This window comes from Siphateles boraxobius, unplaced genomic scaffold (assembly GCF_051911475.1).
Source record: "Siphateles boraxobius isolate OS27281-9 unplaced genomic scaffold, OSU_SipBor_1 29, whole genome shotgun sequence".
Classification (NCBI taxonomy): Eukaryota; Metazoa; Chordata; class Actinopteri; order Cypriniformes; family Leuciscidae; genus Siphateles; species Siphateles boraxobius.
Window position 1 is genome coordinate 806,136 of NW_027508908.1, and position 21,352 is coordinate 827,487.

At 39.9% G+C, this 21,352-nt stretch overlaps 2 protein-coding genes across 4 annotated transcripts; one reads left to right on the plus strand and one right to left on the minus strand.

The window, feature by feature from the left end:
• Window positions 1–420: 420 nt before the first annotated feature.
• Window positions 421–8,204, minus strand: rln3b (relaxin 3b). 2 transcript variants are annotated; one of them, XM_077245787.1, is made up of 3 exons: window positions 8,103–8,204; window positions 2,402–2,568; window positions 421–969 (listed from the first exon to the last, which is right to left on the minus strand). In XM_077245787.1, exons 2-3 carry the CDS (start codon window positions 2,493–2,495, stop codon window positions 668–670), a joined length of 396 nt encoding a protein of 131 aa, XP_077101902.1. In that variant the 5' UTR covers window positions 2,496–2,568; window positions 8,103–8,204; the 3' UTR covers window positions 421–667. The 2 variants fall into 2 exon arrangements, with proteins under 2 accessions (XP_077101902.1, XP_077101901.1); XM_077245786.1 differs by lacking the exon at window positions 8,103–8,204 and having other exon boundaries at window positions 609–969; window positions 2,402–2,587.
• On the plus strand, window positions 6,165–21,346 carry rfx1b (regulatory factor X, 1b (influences HLA class II expression)). 2 transcript variants are annotated; one of them, XM_077245782.1, is made up of 18 exons: window positions 6,165–6,342; window positions 8,649–8,999; window positions 10,944–11,041; window positions 11,135–11,212; window positions 11,414–11,475; window positions 11,577–11,919; window positions 13,331–13,512; window positions 14,607–14,726; window positions 14,812–14,933; window positions 15,048–15,166; window positions 15,243–15,352; window positions 15,521–15,672; window positions 17,404–17,501; window positions 17,584–17,733; window positions 18,216–18,424; window positions 19,029–19,182; window positions 19,259–19,304; window positions 20,162–21,346. In XM_077245782.1, exons 2-18 carry the CDS (start codon window positions 8,672–8,674, stop codon window positions 20,308–20,310), a joined length of 2,520 nt encoding a protein of 839 aa, XP_077101897.1. In that variant the 5' UTR covers window positions 6,165–6,342; window positions 8,649–8,671; the 3' UTR covers window positions 20,311–21,346. The 2 variants fall into 2 exon arrangements, with proteins under 2 accessions (XP_077101897.1, XP_077101898.1); XM_077245783.1 differs by having other exon boundaries at window positions 6,175–6,342; window positions 11,138–11,212.
• Window positions 21,347–21,352: the final 6 nt, after the last annotated feature.

Genomic DNA, 21,352 nt, shown 5'->3' on the forward strand with positions numbered 1-21,352 from the left:
AAAACTTGAGTTTGATTTGCTACTTTTTATGATGGCCGAAAGGTACCAAATACCAGGAATGACCCCCCAAAAAAGACAGATATCTCTGAAAACATTGCATTGTGGGATGCAATGTTCAGTGCAGTGTTTTCTGTTTAAGGCTGTAATACACAATTGTAGCAGGTTAACTGTATGTTATACAGCTTAACTTACATAATGTACAGAATTCACTACATACATGCTAATATGGATTTCTTTTCATCTCATCTCATCTTCCTGGAAAAATAAAAGGATAAATAATAATAATAAAACAGAATGCTTTAGGCTAAGCTATGTTAGCAATTCCATTGATATTTTTTTATTGTACTGCATATACTTGAAGTGTGCACTCTATAAACTTTATATTGAATGATCCTATAAACCAAATTACAATGAACTCTATCGCAATCAAAACTTTAATCCAGTTTGCTGTTATTAAATCAATGACCACACAAGAACATACAAAGACAGAGATGAAGAGATGGTTTTGAACACGGTAACAAACAGGCTCTTCTTTGGCTAAAATCTGCTACACATATGACACAAATATTTTCACAGGAACAACCTTCAACAACCTCTTGATTTTTTTCACATATGGGAAGGCTGGGATGTAAGTAGAAGACGAGGAGGAATGGGATCATGCAGTTCTTTAACATAACGAGCTGATCTCGCTCTTACTGCAGCCCCATTTACAGCAGGCGTTGGACAGCCCGACCACCACGTCCCGGCCCTTCCGGTCTGAGGTGCGCAAGGCCTCCAGCACTTCCTCTGAGATGAGCGTGCGCGCGGGACGGCTGAACACGGGGCTCTCCTGACCCTGTCCGGCCCAGGTCAGGGCCTCTGCGTCGGGACGGGGTCTGTGGGACAGTCCAGGGAGGAGGAAGGGGTTGGCGGCCCAGCTGTCAGACGCCTCGTCGTCGTGAGTGGAAAGCAGGTCACTGGACAGGTCACCTGATCCGAGAACAATGGAGGAAATATCTCACTGTTATTACTGCTTATAGCTAGTGTTATTTGAGCAAACCTGAACTTCAGTATGTTCAGTGCACACATTCCTCAAAGCATGTGTCTTGTTGAGGAGACCTGCTGTTTCTTTACTTTAAGTGATCAGACTTATGATTTTTAAAGTGCTTGATTCAATACTATTAAATAGCTGGACATCAGTTCACAAATAAAATATATTGTTTAAATTATTACAGCCTTTAGGTTATTATGTTGGAAAAAATGTAAAAAAAAAAAAGGCTTAAAAAACACCAACTTCATGACATTTATACTTGGTTTTAATAAATAGAACTTTTATAACATTGTTAATGTTAAAATGCAAAAATGTATTTGTTTTCTTTTTCATGTAATGTTTATTTAACCAGGGAAATATGACAACATTAAGTATGACATGAATTTACATTTGATTTATTAAAAAATAAAAACGTTAAAAACTTTGCCTCCTTATTTCAGAATTCAGTACTCCTGTATATGTTATTATTTATAATAATTGTGTGTGTGTGTGTGTGTGTGTGTGTGTGTGTGTGTGTGTGTGTGTGTGTGTGTGTGTGTGTGTGTGTGTGTGTGTGTGTGTGTGTGTGTATATATATATATAAACTGTATATATACAATACATACATATGTATGAACATATATTAATAATAAAAATGTAACATTGTGTTAATAATATAATAAATAATCATTTTTATCAATAATTGTTATCAATGATAATTATTAATGTTAAAATTATGTATGTGTTTATTGCTGTAGTCTCGTTTCATTATTTAGTTTGATCATATTTAATATTTAGTTCAATTTAATTTGTGGATTTTATCTGATTCAGTTTGTCCTTCAGTTTGTGTGTGTGGTCTTGGTAAACCATACATTACGGGATCAAATCGAATGTAGTGTGTGTGTGTGTGTGTGTGTGTGTGTGTGTGTGTGTGTGTGTGTGTGTGTGTGTGTGTGTGTGTGTGTGTATGTGTGGCCTGGTAAACCCTACTTATGGCAATATCTGAAATCCTTGTTCGTGTGGGGACATTTTTTGGTCCCCATGAGGAAAACAGCTTATAAATCATACTAAGTGATGTTTTTTGAAAATGTAAAAATGCAGAAAGTTTTCTGTGATGGGTAGGTTTAGGGGTAGGGTTAGTGTAAGGGAACAGAATATACAGTTTGTACAGTATAAAAATCATTATGTCTATGGAAAGTCCCCATTAAACATGGAAACACTACATGTGTGTGTGTGTGTGTGTGTGTGTGTGTGTGTGTGTGTGTGTGTGTGTGTGTGTGTGTGTGTGTGTGTGTGTGTGTGTGTGTGTGTGTGTGTGTGTGTGTGTGTGTGTGTGTGTGTGTGTTAATAAAATTAACTAAATAGAACTTCTGATTTCTTCATTTATCTCACCTGAGACATCCAGAGACCTCCTCCACCGCGAGCCCCCACAGGTGAAGATGACCGCCCGGATGAACTCTCTGCCGCACAGCTTCACTCCGTACATCGGGAGTCCGTCTGTGGCCTGAGCGCCTCCATACAGCAGCGCCACCAACAGGCCGAGTGCGAAAACTGCAGCTCTACACATGAGGAAGAGGAGGAGAGAGGAAGTTTGAGGAGCTGAAAATGTTGTCCTTCTTGGTTTGAAAGAGGGTCTACCGTCGCCTCAGCCTGGTGTGTCTTTTATAGGGGTTGATGGAGCCTGCGTTGTTTGCGTGTCAGACTGTGATAGCAGGGCAGAGACCTTTAGGAAAACAAAGCCCCGGCCCAGCGCACCTCTATGGAGGAGATGTAGAATGAAGCGACCTGATCTCATCACTCCTGACCTTTTCGACGCCATACACACCGTCTAATCGCACAAAATGGCCAATGAGTTACGAGCTTGATCGCACACACTGGCACAAGCGCTGTACTTCCTGTCAGATACATGTAAATGTCTATTTTAACGATCCTAAATAAAGAAAATCCTGTTTTTATTGCAGCATTACTGTTAAATACCTAATAATCATGTCCTCACTGTATTTCCAAATTAAATGAATGAATAAAAATCAAAAAGGACCATTTAATATTGCAGTATTTATTATAAATGATTCCCCTAGCTCCGTCTCCAACCGCTGAATCTGTTACTTCGCCTCGGCCCGTCGCCCTAACTCCACCGACTTGGCTCCTCCCTCCCTCGGCTCCACCTGGGACTGTCGGCCTTACGGCTCCACCAGGCTTCCTCGTTCCTCCGGCTCCACCTTAGTCAGATGTTTCCATCCTTGCGCCACAGCAAGAGCCGTCCACTACGCTCCATCTCTCCACCGTTAGGCCCTGTCTGGCTCCACCCTCCCTCCGGCTCCACCATGGCCCTCGTCACTCTGGTTAAACCTCAGACCTCCGGCTCCACGGTTCCACCTCGGGAGGTCGTTGCTACTTTTTGTCCCATAAGCTCTTTGTCTGCGCCCAGGGCTCCACCTCCATCTGCATCGTCTCCATCGGTTGTCCCCCGGTCCTCCATCATGGCTCCTCCCTCCTTACACTCCCCCATGGACATCCTTCCTGGCTGCGCTCTGGGTCCTCGTATGGCCACTCCTCCTATCCATGCCATCCTGGATTCTGCCACCATCTGCTCCTCCCTGCAGATCCTGCTTCTTTCTGCTCCTCTCTGGGTCCTGCCTACATCTTTGTCTCCCTGGTTACTCCCACCATCAGCTCTGCTCTGGTTTCGCCCTTCTTCCCTCCTGACAGTTTCCCGGCCTTCACCGGCCCCTCATCTGTCTTCCCGAACCTCCTTCTCAGTCATGTTACGGCGTGAGGCTCGCGAATTCTGAGAGGGAGGTTCTGACACATTCAGTTCAGTATAGTCTCATTTTCATAGACTCTTAGGGTAAGTTTACACGACAACGATATGCTTAAAACAGAGAAGTATTTCCTTTGAGTTTTTTTGCGTGCAGACGACACCATTTTCAAAACGATTCCCATTCACACGGATCCGCCAAAACAACTAAAAACGCTATATTCTGCTTTCAGGCCATTAGATGGTCATGAAACACTATAGACTGAACACGTAACAGGCATATGCATGACGTCATCTTTTTTACAGATTTGCGTTTTTGTTTACATAGAGACCATTTTCAAAAACGTGAACTTTGAAAACCATTTTCAAAAGTTTGCGTTTTTCAGGCCCCCAAAACCGCCGTTGTCATGTAAATGAATGGCCAAAATGCATAAAAAGTCTTCTGTTTTTAGTTGAAAATGGTGTTGTGTAAACAGCCCCTAAGTTTGCTTATTGTTTCCTTTGTTCTCATTTTTTCCCTCCACTTGTTTGTCACCATGGTTATTGATTTACCGATCACACCTGTTTATAGTCTGTTCATTATCCCTGTGTATTTAAGTCTCTCAGTTTGGTTCATTCATTTGTCTGGTATTGTTGGTGCAATGCACTCTGTTTCGTGAACTCTCTCTTTTGTATGTACCTGAGTGGATTCTGTTTAATAAATGTTGAATCTGGATCACCATCTTTGCAAATTCAGACGTTACAAAATCAAGCCCCGCCCTACATTTCTTCTTGTTCGAGAAGCTCATGCATACTTTAAATTGACTAAATAAAAGTTTACCATAAATTACAAAGAAAACTAATTTACGAAGTTAATAAAACATTATAAAAAATATGTTACACTTTGACCATACATTTTCCTCATAAGCAGAAAATTGAAACCCAGGATTTGTGCACTGATGATTTCCATGATTTCCATTCCATAGAATTTACAATTAATATCCTCAATACACAATAAAGAACTAAGGAATAGAAAACTTATGGGGTGCAGGGTATGTTATCTGACCTCTCCTGACACAAAGAGCCCCGTGACATTTCAGACAGATAAGAAGAGGATACGGATGTGAGAAAGTGATGGTTATGTGCGAGTGGTTATTTAGAATCAGAAACCGGCTTATAAGCATATCAGCAAAAGCCTGTTTCTTCTTAATCATTAATCATACAGTCATGAGATAAGAAAATCTGGAGAATATGATTCAGACACTGGCATTCACAGAGATAACAGCACATGGAGGAGCCTTCAGCAAATGGGCTAATTGGTTGCCTGTCTGACCTCAGTGATAATTTATAGTATTATGATTAATATGCTAATGGAATCACACTGCATGCATAGAAAAGAGTAGTATGAAAAAAGAGTAGTATGAAAAAGCTAACTGTAGCATATAATGATGCCTTGCGGATGCTACTGAGGGTCCCACGATGGAGTAGTGCGAGCCAAATGTTTGTAAATGTGGGTCTGCCAAACTACCCTGCTGTACTGCGAAATCTTATGTACAGGTGCAAGTGCAGGCTTTCGAGCTCAGCCAACAGTATCATCACTGCACTGACCAACCCTGGACTAAGTTCGATGCGATATTACTCTAGTATCTGGTCTCATTGGCTTATGAGCCTATACAGGTGATAAATGTATTGCTTTTATGTGTGTCTCCTTTTGTCTGCAATATGGACCATTATTTACGTGTCTGAAATAAATAAATAAATAATAATAACATAGCTATAATTAAAATAACACGAAATTGGAAATAAAATTAAACATTTGGAGATTTATGCTTAGAATAATTCAATATTCGGACACAAGTCTTAATTTCTATCTTGTTTTATGGAAGAAACATGAAAAAGCATTATGTTGTTTTTTTGTACATGTTTCTGTAGATGTGTAGCTTTAAAGTATTTTGGATTATATTTACTTTGCAAATGGTACGTTAATATAATATAATACATAAATATATCAAAGTTCCATGGTGTTGCCATCTGATGTTCAAAAACTGTTTGATATACCGTTTTGTAAGACTAAGAGTAATGACAATAAATGCTTTTTCACACTATTTTGATACATTCTTCATTAAATATATATAAATAAACAACTGTGTGTGGTTATTAACGTTTAGCTTTTATTTTCTTCAGTTTTCGACAAGACTCTGTTCTGATTGGATAACAGTTGACCATGACGCTTGATTGACAGAAATGCAGTCCAATGAATGAACGCAAAGGGGGCGTGTACTTCTTGCGTAATTGAGCAACTCGACTGACAGCAACTGTCAGCGAATGACAATGTAAGTTTGTTATAGCCACTCGCCTTATCCAATAATGAAGAGAGAAGACCGTTTTCCTTGGCGACACGCAGCCAATCGCTTCTAAGCAAGAGGGCGGTGCTTAGACGGGTGGGTAGCAACAGTTGCCCCGGTGAGGACGAGGCGCCATAGTCACGGTAGTCGTGGCGACAAGAACCCAGCAACGAGAATCAACAACAACAATTTGAGGCATTAAGAAAATAAAACTCCGCGCCAAACTAACATCATCCAGCAAGAAGCGAAAGGTGAACGCAAAAACTTTATTTTAAGCAACCTCATCTTGTTTTGTGTTGCAAGTGCTGAAGTGTGCCTGACGCGATTTCCTCAGTTATCGCTCCTCAACTCGACCCCGTGCCTCTCGCACGCGCTGGCGGTTGTTATGACGATGTCAAATCTGCTCGAGCGCTACAAAATGGCGGGTGTTGTAACGTGAGAGTGTGTGACTTTTACTTGTTGTTGGTTGTTTGTGGTTGGTGACCGTGACGTCGGAAGTGTGTTTAACTAACTGACTTGATGACTGAAACGGGCGAGCAGTTTAGGATTATATGTCAAAGAGCGACTTTTGACAGTGAATCTGCATTCGACTGTAATCTTTTTTCGGCGCTCCGTTTATTTAACGCAAATGACGATGAAATGTAGGCGTTCGCTGGATCAAACACTCGTGAATTGTATTTTCAGAGGGTTGAAAACTTTGTAGAGGGAGTCGTCGAACAGCCATATGTGTGCCAGATCAGCTCCAGTGCGGAGGGAGTGGAGGGGGCGTGTCCTGGGCAGGGGGCGGGGCGTGGGAAGTTAAAAGGGCGTGATTGACAGATGTCTATCCAGAGTTACATACTTTGTTCTCTGGCAGCAATGAACAAAAAAAGTCATAAATAATAAGACACCCATATATAAATATTATGTAATACAATATTATCTTAACACGGGTACTATATTGAGGCAAAACTAAGCATGAAGATCACAAATTTATTTATAACTGTTGTATTTCAGTACATAACAACATTGACCATATACACATGGACAATAGTAAGAAAAAAAATTTAATCATATGCCACAATGTTTAGTCAGATTTATGGTCTGTCTAGTTATAACACAAGATTCATCAAAAATTGACGCTCATGTCAAGTCACCTTTATTTATGTAGTGCTTTTTACAAAACAGATTGTTTCAAAGCAGCTTTACAGTGATAACATGAAAATAATGCAACAAAGTTTGTTTTTGCTGTACAGCAGCTGAAAACTGTGTATTAGTCCAGCTTAACTTCAGTGATGATTCATTTCAGTGGTAAAATCATTAGTTATTAAGTTAGTTAATGTAGCTCTTTGACATTTTGCACGTAAATTTGTCAGAATATTTGAAAATAAGCCAAGAATATATGTTGCTTTTTAAGTTAAATTCTTGAAGATGTGTATGTATGTATACGTGTTGTGATTTCATGCCCTCTTGGTTTTATTTTTATGGCATTATTTTAATTATGTGAGTGGTTCTTTTTAGTCTGTTTAACACAATGGCTTCCTGACTAATTCCGACAGGAGCTTCATCACAAGACAGGGCACGCAGGGCCGCCTGTTGCCTCTAATTTGAGGGAAAATGAGAGTACTGTTAAACAAGTTTAGCCAGCTCAAAACCACAAAGGATTTACGTGCGTCTGACAGGGAAAGAGAATGCGTTTAGTTTTAGTCTAAAAAAAACCAAACTACTACATGTAAAAGTATGTGTAAAGTGATCTAACAGAGAAAAACTAATACTGGAATTTGAGTAAGACAAAATGATTTAAAAAAACACTTTTTTAGCTAAATTGTTGTTGTTGTTGATATAATAATAAATAAAATATTCTAAATGCATATTATGTTCTGTATTCAGATAACTATTTAGTTAAACCAGAAGAAAAATGGCAGTGAATTTGCTTAATAAAATAATGTTTTATTTAATGAAAATTTGTGTCCTTATAATAAGGCTGCTATAAGGGTAATTTCTTTTAACTAATAGATCTCACAATGCTTACCTTTGTTGATTAATCACAGTACATTAAAGTCCCTCTGTAGTCAATAATTTTAAACTCATCCATGTATGTAATGTAACTCTGAATTCTGTAACTCTTGAATGTAACTAAATACTCCCTTGTTTCATTTAGTATACACGGTTCTATGAATATACTAATGAGCCCCGCCTCCACTCACTCACTCCAGCTCAGAGATCCACTCGTTGACGATCACACGTTGTTGACCTGATTGGTTACAAGGTAGTGTGTGACATCAGAAACACCAGCGATTTCAAACCGTGCTTTTGAGACTGTCTTTGGTTCACTGCAGTTTTAGGGAGAAAATACTCAGCAATGGTGTCGACTTATGAATTTACTGGACGAATCAGCGTTTTTAATTTACCACTGCATGAATAAACAATAGTTTTGCCTGAAGTTTTCTTCCATAAGGAAACATATGTAATTGTGAAATATCTTCCAGGGCAATACTGTCTATAATTAAAAAGCAAGAAGTCCAAATCTGTTAACTTCCTGCATGGCTTAATTTGTGTTTTTCATTTCTATTTGCAGAGGGATTTTCGGCTGTTGTCGTCATGGCAACTTCAGGCTACACTGCCGAGGATCTTCAGCCCACCCAGTCGCAAGGAGGCAACGTCACGACAGTCTCATCGACGCAGCAGAAAGCCACTTCCACCACCGGCACGTCTCAGTTCCTGTCCGACATGCAGAGCTCGCCGGGGTCTGCTTCATCACAGACGGGGTCTATCATAAGAGCACAGGCCACGCCCTTGGTCACTCAAAAGAAAGCAGTCTTGGCCACGCCTCCTCAGGGACCGCAGTACGTCACAGGAGAGCTACAAAGCCCCGCCCCCCAGGCCGGAAACGGCCAGAGCGCCCAGTACATAGTGGTGACCGTTACCGGTAAGCATATGCACTTTACTAGAAACATGTAGACTTTACTTTTCATGTTTACTTTCTCTTAGTCGGGATTGAACTTGCAGACAGACCATTACAACGCCACTAGTTTACATGCATTGCGTGTATAAAAGTGTGTGTAATCCGATCTAACAGACACCTGACACTTTCTAGGTCTCTCCCTGAATAGAAAGACCTCAAAATAAATCTCCACGCATGTGCCTGTGCTTTTAATTTATCACACACAGACGCACATACACATGTTTTTTCTGATGACTGAACATTTTAACGCTCTAATTGGCAGCCGTTATGACAGCACTGCCTACTCAGCGGCCCGAAGAAGTGTGTGTGCTTTAGTGACCGGAGAAGTGTGTGTGGATGGACTACCTGTCGCAGCAGCTTTACGGTTCTGTGAGACCTGATAGATTATAGATAGTGGCCATAAAAACCTCAAAAAAATCATCATTTGTTTCAAATAAATGCTGTTCTTTTGAACTTTCTATTCATCAAAGAATCCTAAAAAAACAATGCATCACAGTTTCCACAAAAATATGAACTGTTTTCAAACTTTTCACTTTTTTTTAAATAAAAATCAATGTATATGTATTTATTGCTAATTTATTTGTAATATATGATTAATATATATATATATAAAACATCAACATAAATTACATATGTCTATGTAAAATTCATGCTGACTATAAAAATTTATTTATAAAATATATAGAAAAAGTTTTTTTATGTAAGGATATCATTTTAAGTATATAGCAGATGAATGTGTATTAAATTTAAAAAAAAAAGATAACAGCAAAACACCTGTAGAAAAGCTGTAGTTGAAAGCTGATCACGTGAAGAATGGCGATATCAGAGAATAATTTAATTGAGTAGAGAGAGAGATAAACTGAAGGATACAAGAAAATACAGAAAGAAAATCGAAATAAAAGCCACAGGTAAAGTAAACGATGCATATCCTCATCCTTTCTATAGCTGTATTTCTCCTCTCTCAATCTCTCTCTCTATCTGATACCCGTGTTTACCTGAACGAGAGCTTTCTTGCCCCATCTGTGGAGATTAATTGTTCAAGGCCGGCCCGTATGAGTGATATATAAAGAGAGATGGCTCGATGTGTCTCTGTGTTCAGATCATGTTTTACAGTAGCTGTCTGTACAGTCTGGATGTGCTGTATCGTAAGTATGAGGGCTTGTTTTGCCAGTTGTTTGTTAGCTGCTTCTGTATTGATATTATATTTGTATTTCCTTCTGTAGGTTTTGTACTAAGTAGAACACGCATCTTCCCCTTTACACAGTCATTTCCTCCTTTCTGAAAGTGGTTTTGTCACGTGTTTCCTTCTCATTTCATTTTTGTCTCTGTAACTTTCTTTTCAGTGCGTCTTCCTCTCATTGTGTATCTCTCTTGCACACACACACACACACACATTTGCCTTTGTAAGATGTGGTGGATGTTAGATTCAGCAGTGTAAAGTGGCCATAGTCTAACTTTTGCTGCATTTTGTTGAGCTTTTTTTAACCCAGAATGTTCCTCTCAACTAAACTAGGTTGTTTTGGCTACTGTACCTTTAAGATTCCGATATGTAAATGACCTGTTATGACTGGTAACCTCTTTACATGTGAAATAAAACAATGAAATAAGTAACAATACCATAGACAATATACTGAATATGTAAACGTGGGTGGTCATATGTTAATAAACTCCAGAGACTTCATCTTGATGATTTCAGTCACTTTTGCAGTTTTGCGTCAAATGATTTTTTTTCCCTCTTGTGATTTTCCGTTTCAGTTCTTAAAGTTACGGTATGTTTGAATAGAATTGATCAACATCAAGAATAATCCTGTTTCAATGATATGATCTCTTTAATATGCAAATGAGCATATTATACAGTAATTTAATATTTGTATGACTTGTTTTTTGTCTGTATCTGTGTTCATATAGAGGGCTCGCTGCACTCAAATGACTCTGGATCTAGTTCTCCTCCGGCGGGACAGACAGGTGTACCCACACAGGTAGTGCAACAGGTGCAGACAGCACAGGTAATGCACGTACATTTCTGTATATATGGCTTATATGTACATCAAAGCCGTAATAATCTGGTAAGTCCATAAACTGTGGTGGTCTGTGTCCAGCAGAGGTCAGTTGTTCAGGCCGCAACCAAGAGTCAAAGTGGACAACTAGGGGTCAGTAATCTACACATCACACCTGAGGTACAAACACACACACGTCATAACTGCTAAACATGGGGATTAGTTTAATGTATTTAAGTGCAAATTTAGATTTGACATCATATAGACATGTTTTGTGATGTTCGCCCTCATATCTGACTCAATTAAATTAAACAATCTGGGCTTCAGATGCCAAAAGCCATTTAAACGTAGGCTGTGACATTGATGTTTCCTTGTGTGTAGGTACAGCATGTGTACTCAGGCCAGTTTGTGGAGGGAGACGCCAACTACAATGATACTGCAATGTGAGCATAAACACACACGGTTCTTGTGGCATATATTGAGCTCTTTACTCCTGAAAACATTTACCTTGTTCTGTATTTCTCTTTCTCTCTTCCCTTTTCAGTCGTTCAAACAGTTACCCGTTCGCAGACCCCTCCCTCTACCCTCAAGCCACGCCCTCTGTCACTTACTATGAGACCTCCCCCACCACCGGCTCCCAGGTCACGTCACCCGCCACCACTCAAGCTGTGTCTGTGACGTCCGGGACGGGCGCCGGGGTGGTGTCCATGTTCTCAGAGGGCAGTTCAGGGATCACCGTGGTGACTGGCGGGGCTTCGTCAGAAGTGGGCGGGGCAGGAGGTGTGGTCCCCGGCGGAGGGGTGGGGAGTTACGTGATTCAGGGCGGGTACATGCTTGGCGGAGGGAACCAGAATTTTTCACACAATACACGCGCTTCGCCTGCGACTGTGAGTATGTTTGTGTTCATTGGTGGTACGGGCATGAATGATGCTTTGGATTCTCACCCAGACAGAGTTTCCTCCAGTGTTTTGCGCCATCCACCACACTTTTGCTGAGAAATAAACGTGGATATATATGCTAGACTTTTGACCGTGCCAGGGGCTTTTTTTTGTTAAAATTGCCGATCAAACGTTCACATTTTTGTATTCTCGCCCGCGGACTGGGGCGGTGGCAAAATCAAAAGTTTGAAATGGATGTTTAAGTTTTTGGCAAAAGGGATCATCACAGCCCATTTTCTCTGTTTTCTCTAGTCATGTAGCACTGATTTCAATAACAATTTACCTTTTTGCTACATTGATTAAAGGCTCATCTTGTCAGCCTTTAACCTTTTAAAGGCCCCCTGAAATCAAAATGGATGTTTTTTAGCTTTTAGAATATGTTAGCCTTAAAGGGTAACTAAACTCTAAAATTACTTTTTTTAGTTAATGATCTGTAAGAATGGAGCTTCATAAATGCTGTTCATTGATTTGAGTACGTTTTTTGGCATTTGGTTTTAAAGTGTTTTAATTCTACAATATATGGTGTAAAAACGTCAGAGTGCTGCCCTCTTCAGGTTGAACGATGGCTACTGCAGTTGAATTTTCCTATTGGAAGTTGTGGTACCCTCTGACGTAAGAGGGTACCAGCTAACCACGCCCTTGCCTACAGAGAGATGCGTCTAAGGTGCACCCAAAGCTGGGCTCTGCCCACTTTTCCGGCATTTTTTTCAAATATTGCCAGTGGGTGGAGTCAGGCTCTGACCAGGGGTTTAGTTATCCTTTAAGGTTATGAATAAGCTGGTGTGGTCCAAAACAATGACAAAATTTGCATTTAGGAGGTATAAGCACTCAAAACGTAGTCTCTCACCTCCGCTAAAATAGATCATGGATTTTTATGACATCACCGCGGACTTCAGCTTCTCATTACATCTTCTGTCCAATCAAATGCTCTCTAGAATCTAAAGCTCCGCCCCCTCTGCTATAAATACCACCTGGCCAAATAAGCGGCCGTTGACACATTACTGAGCAATATGGGTTTGGAGATGTGTGTCCGGTTGCTCAAACGCTCAAGTTTTATTCCGTTTTCCAACTGTACGTTTTGTTAAGAATGAAATAACTAGAATTTATTCACACCTCTACTATTGAGTCCAGCGTATCATCAGCGCTTTGGATCCGCTTCCATGGTGCTGTCTAGTACGACTTGCAGTCTGTAATGTAAACTAAATGCTATTGGCTATTTGAAAAGGGGGAGGAGCCATTAAATATGTCCCTCCTTAGCTTCCTGTTTCAGTGGAAATTACGTTAACGCATCATACAAAGCTGCGCGTTCCAAGGCGCTTCAGTGGGCCTTTAACATCTGCTGTCTTCTGTCTGTCTTCAGGTGCAGTGGCTGATGGATAACTACGAGACAGCTGAAGGTGTAAGTCTTCCTCGCTGTACTCTCTACTGTCATTACCTCCTGCACTGCCAGCAGACCAAGCTAGAACCCGTGAACGCAGCCTCCTTCGGCAAACTCATCCGCTCCGTGTTCATGGGCCTCAGGACCAGACGTCTCGGCACCAGGTAAAATCACACTGTCCGGACCAGGTGTGGCGCAGTAAAGCTTAAAACAACGATACGACACGCAACGTGCAACATTTTGCTTTATTTCTATATTCATTGTACTGGGTAGTTTTACTTCAGAAAGTTGCCAAGTTAAGATTTGTCATTTAGTTTAACTTGAAGTACTAAAATAACTAAAACTAATAAATAAAAAAAGCCAAAATACACAACAAAATTACTAAAACTTTAAAGGGGACCTAATGTGCTAAATTCACTTTTATATTGTTTTTGTAAATTATGTTGAAAATAAAAACGTTTTGTGTGTGTAGACCAACCACCCTATTGTAAAAATCTGAAACAGTGTCTCAAAATGAGCCGTTCAGGAATGTGCTCCAATGTGACGTCATGGTAACAGGTTCCGCCCACGATTGGCATTGAATCTGCCCTATTAGCTTAGCTCCTCCCCTCAGTAAGATGTACACAGTCCGCCATGTTTATCTCCTCAAGTAAGGAGATAAAGTATTCTTATTAAAGCTACTAAAGTGTTGTTCAGTCAAGAGCAGTGAGTGATTTTTCTTTAGTTGTTTGATTCATATTAACAGCTTAGCAGTAGGTACTGTATAATACACTGCTTTCACTTTAATATGCAGATCTAATATACGCTTGTTGTTTATGTGAACTTTGTGTGTTTTTGACATAACCTTGTGCGTTGTGTAGTTTTTGGCAGAGTGTCCAAGGCATACGCTGTAAAGGCTCCACCTTCTTCTGGAAAGGGGGCGGGGATCAGCAGCTCATTTGCATTTAAAGATACATGCACAAAACAGCCTGTTTTTGCTTCCACTCTATAATGGGCATTTACAACATGGTATAATAAATGATCTGTGGGTATTTTGAGCTGAAACTTCACAAACACATTCTGGTGACAATTGAGACTTGTTTTACATCTGGTAAAAGTCCCCTTTAAATAAAATTAATGTGAAAACAGAAAATAGAAAAATAATATCTAATTCAAAATAATAACAAAAACTATAATAGTATATCAATGATACTAAAATAACACTGGGTAGAACAGGCTAATATTAAAGCGTGTGTGTCTGTGTGTGTTTGTGTTTCAGAGGGAACTCTAAGTACCATTACTATGGCCTTCGAATCAAGAGCAACTCCCCCCTGCACAGACTGGTAGAGGACCAGCAACACCTGGCCATGAGGCAACAGCCGTACTCGCAGAAACAGAGGTGTGTGTGTGTGTGTGTTTACAGTTTGTGTTGATGATCACTTGCTGTTGTTAGTTTGTTTGACAGCCCTCGTCTCTTTATAAAGAATAAAGCCTGTGCAGAAGGTGGAGGGACTGACCAATGGAATGGGCCTGGGGGTGGGGCATCAACAAGGGGCGGGGCTATCCGACATCAGCGGCCAGGTTCACCAGTATCAGCAGTTTTTGGGTAGGACAAACATCTGTCTCTATACAGGTTGTTGTAAAATGGAAATGTCTCGTCCGAACATATAATGGTATTCTACAGGATATGACATCAGCTGTTTGAATGTGTGTGTCTCAGATGCGTCTCGCAGTCTGCCGGAGTTCCCTGTGATCGAGGATGAGGGTAAATCTCTGCCGGACGGACTCCTTCCTCAACACATACACACATATCAGCTGATCTACAGAGAGCACTGCGAGGTGAGTGTGTGCTCAGGATGTCACGTGTGTTTATTGTAATGTTTTGGTTGAATATTGTGTGTTTGTTTGTTTGTAGGCGATTCTGGACGTGATGGTAAACCTGCAGTTCCCTCTTGTGGAGACGCTGTGGAAAAGCTTCTGGAGGTTCAGTGAAGGACAAACCAGCGACATGGACACACTTGACCTGTGAGAGCTGCTCACACACACACACACACACACACACACACACACACACACACACACACACACACACACACACACACACACACACACACACACACACACTCACACATATAGTCACAGGTGTTGTGATGTTATCTTGTATCTCACTGATGTCTGTCTCTGTCTCTATAGACGTGATGAATCAGAGAAGCGTTTGCCCAAGTCAGTTCTGGTTCTGTTGTGTAAATATGAGCCCGTCCTCCACTGGACCCGCGAATGCGACAACTTGTTGTACCAAAGCCTAGTGGAAATCCTCATCCCTGATGTCCTGAGACCCATCCCCAGTGAGTTTCACAACTCTACACAAACTCAATCCCACTGAGTTACACAATTTTACACAATGCTATACACACTATATATAATCACCATCCTCTGTGAGGTACACAACCCTACATAACGCTATACAAACTCTATATCAACTCTAGTCCCAATGAGTTACACAATTCTACACAATTCCAATCAAACATCCACAGTAAGTCGCACAATTCTATACGACAAGTCTACATGACTCCATTCAAACTTCATATAAACAACATCCTCAGTAAGTTATAACACTATACAAACTCTATATCAACTCCATCCACAGTAAATTGCACAAGTCTATAAGGCACAACCCTATAAAACCTTACATAACTCCATGTAAAAAAATATCCCTAGTGAGTTACGAAACTCTATACAAACTATATAGTTACCATCCACAATGAGTCACGCAACTCTACACAAAATACACATTCCAATTGGTTACAAAACTCTGCATAACTCTATACAGACTCTATATAATCACAATCCTCAGTAAGCTACACAATCCTACATAATTTAATACAAACTCGAAATAAACTCTAGTCCCAATGAATTACAAAACTCTACAAACTAACAAACTTTATATAAATCAACTTGCTGTACCGAAGCCTAATGGAGATCCTTATCCCTGATGTCCAAAAACCCATTCCCAGTGAGTTACACAACTCTATACAAACTCTATATAAACTCCATCCCACTGAGTTACAAAACTCTACACAATGCTATTTACACTATAATCACCATTCTCTGTGAAATACACAACCCTACATAACGCTATACAAACTCTATATCAACTCTAGTCCCAATGAGTTACACAATTCTACACAACTGCAAAAAACATCCACAGTTATTTACACAAAACTACACAAAGTATATAAACTCCATCACACTTATTTACAACTTTTTACCATCCCGTGTGTTTCACAATGCTACACAAACCCAATGAAATATAATATTCAACATGACTCCATGAAAACTTTATATAAACAACATCCTCAGTGAGTTACAACACTAAACAAATTCTATATCAACTCCATCCACAGTAAGTTACGCAATTCTATAAGACAGTTAGTTGCACAAGTCTTTAAGACACAACCCTATAAAACCTTACACAACATCATGTTAACAATATCCCTAGTGAGTTACTAAACTCTTTACAAACTATATATAATTTCCATCCAACACGAGTTACACAACTCTACACAAACTATATAAACACCATTCCAATTACAAAATTCTACAAACTTCAAACAAACTTACTATAAATACCATTCCAATGAATTAGAATTCTATAAGACAACCCTTTACAACCTTGCACAACTCCATACAAACATCATCCTTAGTAAGTTGCACAACCTTACACAAACTCTATAAAAAAACTCTAGTCCCAAAGAGTTACAAAACTCTACACATAGCTACCAAAACTCTATACAAACTCTATGCAAGCTACACAACTTTACATACACTATACAACTTGATATGAAGATATAATCAGTGATATGTACAATTCCAAAAACAAACTCTTCACAATTCGATATAACTCTACATTATTCAATAGAACTCATTACAGCTTAACATTATCAACACTTTTTTATCATTAAAGTAATCTTGTTGCAGCAAATGACCATGAAAATAAATAAAAAATGTACTTTGGATGCAGAATTTGAGGTCTCGTTATCTTTATTTTGACTCTTTCTTTCTCTCTGTTCCTGTAGGTGCCTTAACTCAAGCCATCCGTAACTTTGCTAAGAATCTGGAGAACTGGCTCACCAACGCCATGATCAGCATCCCGGAGGAGATGGTCCACATCAAGGTCTGACACGCACACAGATGTTCCTCTGACTCGCCTCTGTCCTCGGTGTGGTCATGCTTACGGTGTGTGTTGTTTCGTGCAGGTGGTGTGTGCGGGAGCGTTCGCTCAGACTCTGCGGCGCTACACGTCTCTCAATCATCTGGCTCAGGCGGCCCGCGCCGTCCTGCAGAACACGGCTCAGATCACACAGATGCTCAGCGACCTCAACCGCGTCGACTTCACCAACGTACAGGTAACAGCTCGCTCTGTCCATGTCACATCCACAGATCTCCCTGCAGTTCTTAAAGGGATAGTTCACCTAAAAATGAAAATAAGCCCATGATTTACTCATCCTCAAGCCATCCCTGGTGTATATGACTTTCATCTTTCAGACGAACATGAACAAAATGTCCTGGCTCTTTCAAGCTTTATAAGTCCATCAAAGTGCATCCATCCATGATAAAAGTGGTTGGCCTATTAATTTAAGTTAATAAAGGCCTTCTATAGCGAAGCGGTGTGTTTGTGTAAGAAAAATATCCATATTTGAAACTTTATCGACTAAAATAACTAGCTTCCGGCAGACAGCCGTACGCATCCATTTTTATGGCGATTGTATTCGTCTGAAAAAACAAGGTCATACACTTAGGATGACTTAAGGGTGAGTAAATCATGGGCTGATTTTCATTTTTGGGTGAATAATTCCTTTAATCTGTGTGTGTGTGTGTGTGTGTTTAGGAGCAGGCCTCGTGGGTGTGTGGCTGTGAAGATGGCATGGTCCAGCGGCTGGAGCAGGACTTTAAAATCACCCTGCAGCAGCAGAACTCTCTGGAGCAGTGGGCGGCATGGCTGGATGGGGTGGTTTCACAGGTCCTGAAGCCGTACACCGACAGCCAGACCTTACCCAAAGCGGCCAAACTCTTCCTGCTCAAATGGAGCTTCTACAGGTGAGAGAACTGCTCGCTGATCAGTGATCACTAGGGTTGGGAATCGAAAACTTGTCATAAAATTAAAATTTTGATTCCTCTTATCGATTCTTTAGCGTGCATTTCAATATGACTTTAAACCATTCAAGCACGAGACTACTCGTACGCTGCTTTATGTGCTGTGTTTGATGTGTTTTTGTAACTATATTTCTAATGTGTTTTTTATTTATAAAGTGCAGTGTTATTTGACATTTGATTACAGTTTCTGTACCTGAATACCTGAAAATCTTAAAACACTGTTTATTTCAATCGTATCTTTGTTCAGTAATTTTAATTACTGCGTGTTCACTTGTCCTTATTACTGATTGAAATGTATAATAGTTAGGCTAGTTGTTTTTCTATGGTATTTTTAAACCACAGGCAAAATCCTTGTGTAAGTGTTCTTTAGCCTGTTGATTTCTGTTCATGATATTCAGCTACAAATAAATGTGAATGATATCCAAGTTTTTTTTAAATTAGGAATCAATAGGAATCGGAATTGACAAGCAGAATCGAAATCGGAATTGTTAACTGCCTCATACTGTGTGCTTTTAGGGGTATTGAGTTATTATATTGTGTTTTGTAGTTCAATGGTGATCCGAGATCTGACCCTGCGCAGCGCAGCCAGTTTCGGCTCGTTTCATCTGATCAGACTGCTGTATGACGAGTACATGTACTACCTGATCGAGCACAGGGTCGCTCAGGCCAAAGGAGAGACGCCCATCGCTGTCATGGGAGAGGTATGCATACACACTCACTTGCGTACTGTCAAATACACAGTCATACAGTGATTTAACTTCATGTTCGTTGTTTCAGTTTGCCTGTCTGAACAGAAGTCAGAGGTCAATGGATCCTGATAAAGGTACATAAACACACTGTGTGTGATAAGTGAGAACAATCAAAATGCCTGACACCTTCTTTCTTCCGAGCAGGGCTTGACATTAACACCCGATTTCAGCAGTGGCGTGTAACGCAGTCACTCCTACTAGCTACTTATATATATATATATATATATATATATATATATATATATATACATTTTTCAATTGTAGTCTTTTAAAAAGGGATCTGAAAGAATAAACTAGGTGCAATGTAGTGTTGTCAGAAATATAGGTTTAATTTAATATTGGTTTAAATATAGGTACCCGCCTCTCCTCACTCACTTGTTTCATTTGCTCCGGATGAATATTAATGCTGTTACAGGGTTTGTATTTCGGCATGGGATTACACATAATTTTACTCATTCCCGCAGATTTTATGCTCACACCCATAGTGCGGCACATAAAGCCGCCTCTCAGTGCTAAATTGAGTATTTTTTCGCTGCTTATTGCACTTAAACAGTCAAATACACACAAAATAATGTCAAAATGTCGGTCTTGATGAGTATTCACGTAAACCGTAAGTTATGTTTTAAGTGAACGCACACAGTTGAGAGGGTAAATGCATGCGTCAGGTCTTAAAGTGACATCAGCCTAATTTAATTTACCTGCTGCCAAATGATAAGATTATATAAAAAATATCTCAATGGCGGTTTTTCCCCATGGTGTCGATGTCAAAATTGTGGCTAGTGAAAATGCTGAGTGGCTAGTAACCGTGGAAACCATTAGCCATAGTGGCTGGTGAGCAAAAAAGTTAATGTCAAGTCTTGCTTTGTAACCACATAGCAATTCTCTAGAACATTCTAGCATCAGGAAATGTCATGTGTCTGAATGTGTGTAGATGAGGAAGAGGACGATGAGACAGATGAGACCGATGAGGATCAGGACATGCCTGTTCCAGACAACTCTGTGGTTCTGGGGGAGGAGTCACTGGAGCCGCCCACAAAACTGGCCAGAACAGAGCTGTTCAACACCACCACTCAGAACTAACACACATTCATCTATTCTACATTCACATCCACAGTCATTGCTTTCAGAGTCAGTTTTGGATCTAAATCCAGTCTTCAGTTTAGCTGAATTGTTCGAGGAAGTTCAGTTCATTTAGTGTAAACACAGAGAAACACAATGAGAAAATGATCATGTGAGTTTCCTAAGGTGCATAAGACCCCAGAGAGATGAGCTGTTGAAGCATTTCTAGAGAACGGTAACATGCACATGCCTTAATTAAGCGCGCACACACACATACACACACATTTTCATTGCCTTCATTTTCTCAATCAAAGCTGCCATGTGTCTTTACTCTAAAAGAAACAGTTCATCCAAAAACGTAAGTATTCAATTGAAGTCTTTGTGCGTTCAGCAGAAGAAAAAAGTAATACGGGTTTGAAATTATATGAGTGAGCAAACAACTTTAATTTTTGTGTGAACTGTTCCTTTAAGAGTCCTGTTCTGATCCACCTGCTCCATGCTGCCATTGAAATCATCCTTTGCCAAAGCCAATCACACCTTACCTAGACCCGTTCCTCATTAATATTCATGAGTGTAGTCACTGAAGACCGAACAGATTTTGCATTTCACGGCTGTAACGAAGCATGGCCTTCCATGCTTTCGACTTTTTTCTTTATTTCTTTTTTTAATATTAATGAAAATATATACAATTGTTGTGCTTTAATCGGATGTCTAATTTTTATGTTTTTTGATTCGGTCGGATTGTCTGATAATAATGGATCAAATGTGCCTTGAGAGGATTATTCAATCTAGAGATCCATAAACGTATAAATAAATGTCAAAAACAATCATGAGGATGCTTTACATTTTTCAGGCTGAAATCTGATCAGGCCTCGTTCCTAACACATGAGCAGAATTAGTTTAGTTGTGTCAATCGTTTGCAGGAGAGTTTTTCCACATGATTATAATGTTCAGTTCAATGCAAAAATGTACATTTCCCACAAGTTTCATGAATGAGGCTCAATGTCTGTTTAATCATTGACCACTACAATGAATTAAAAGAATCATGTGTTCATAATGAGAT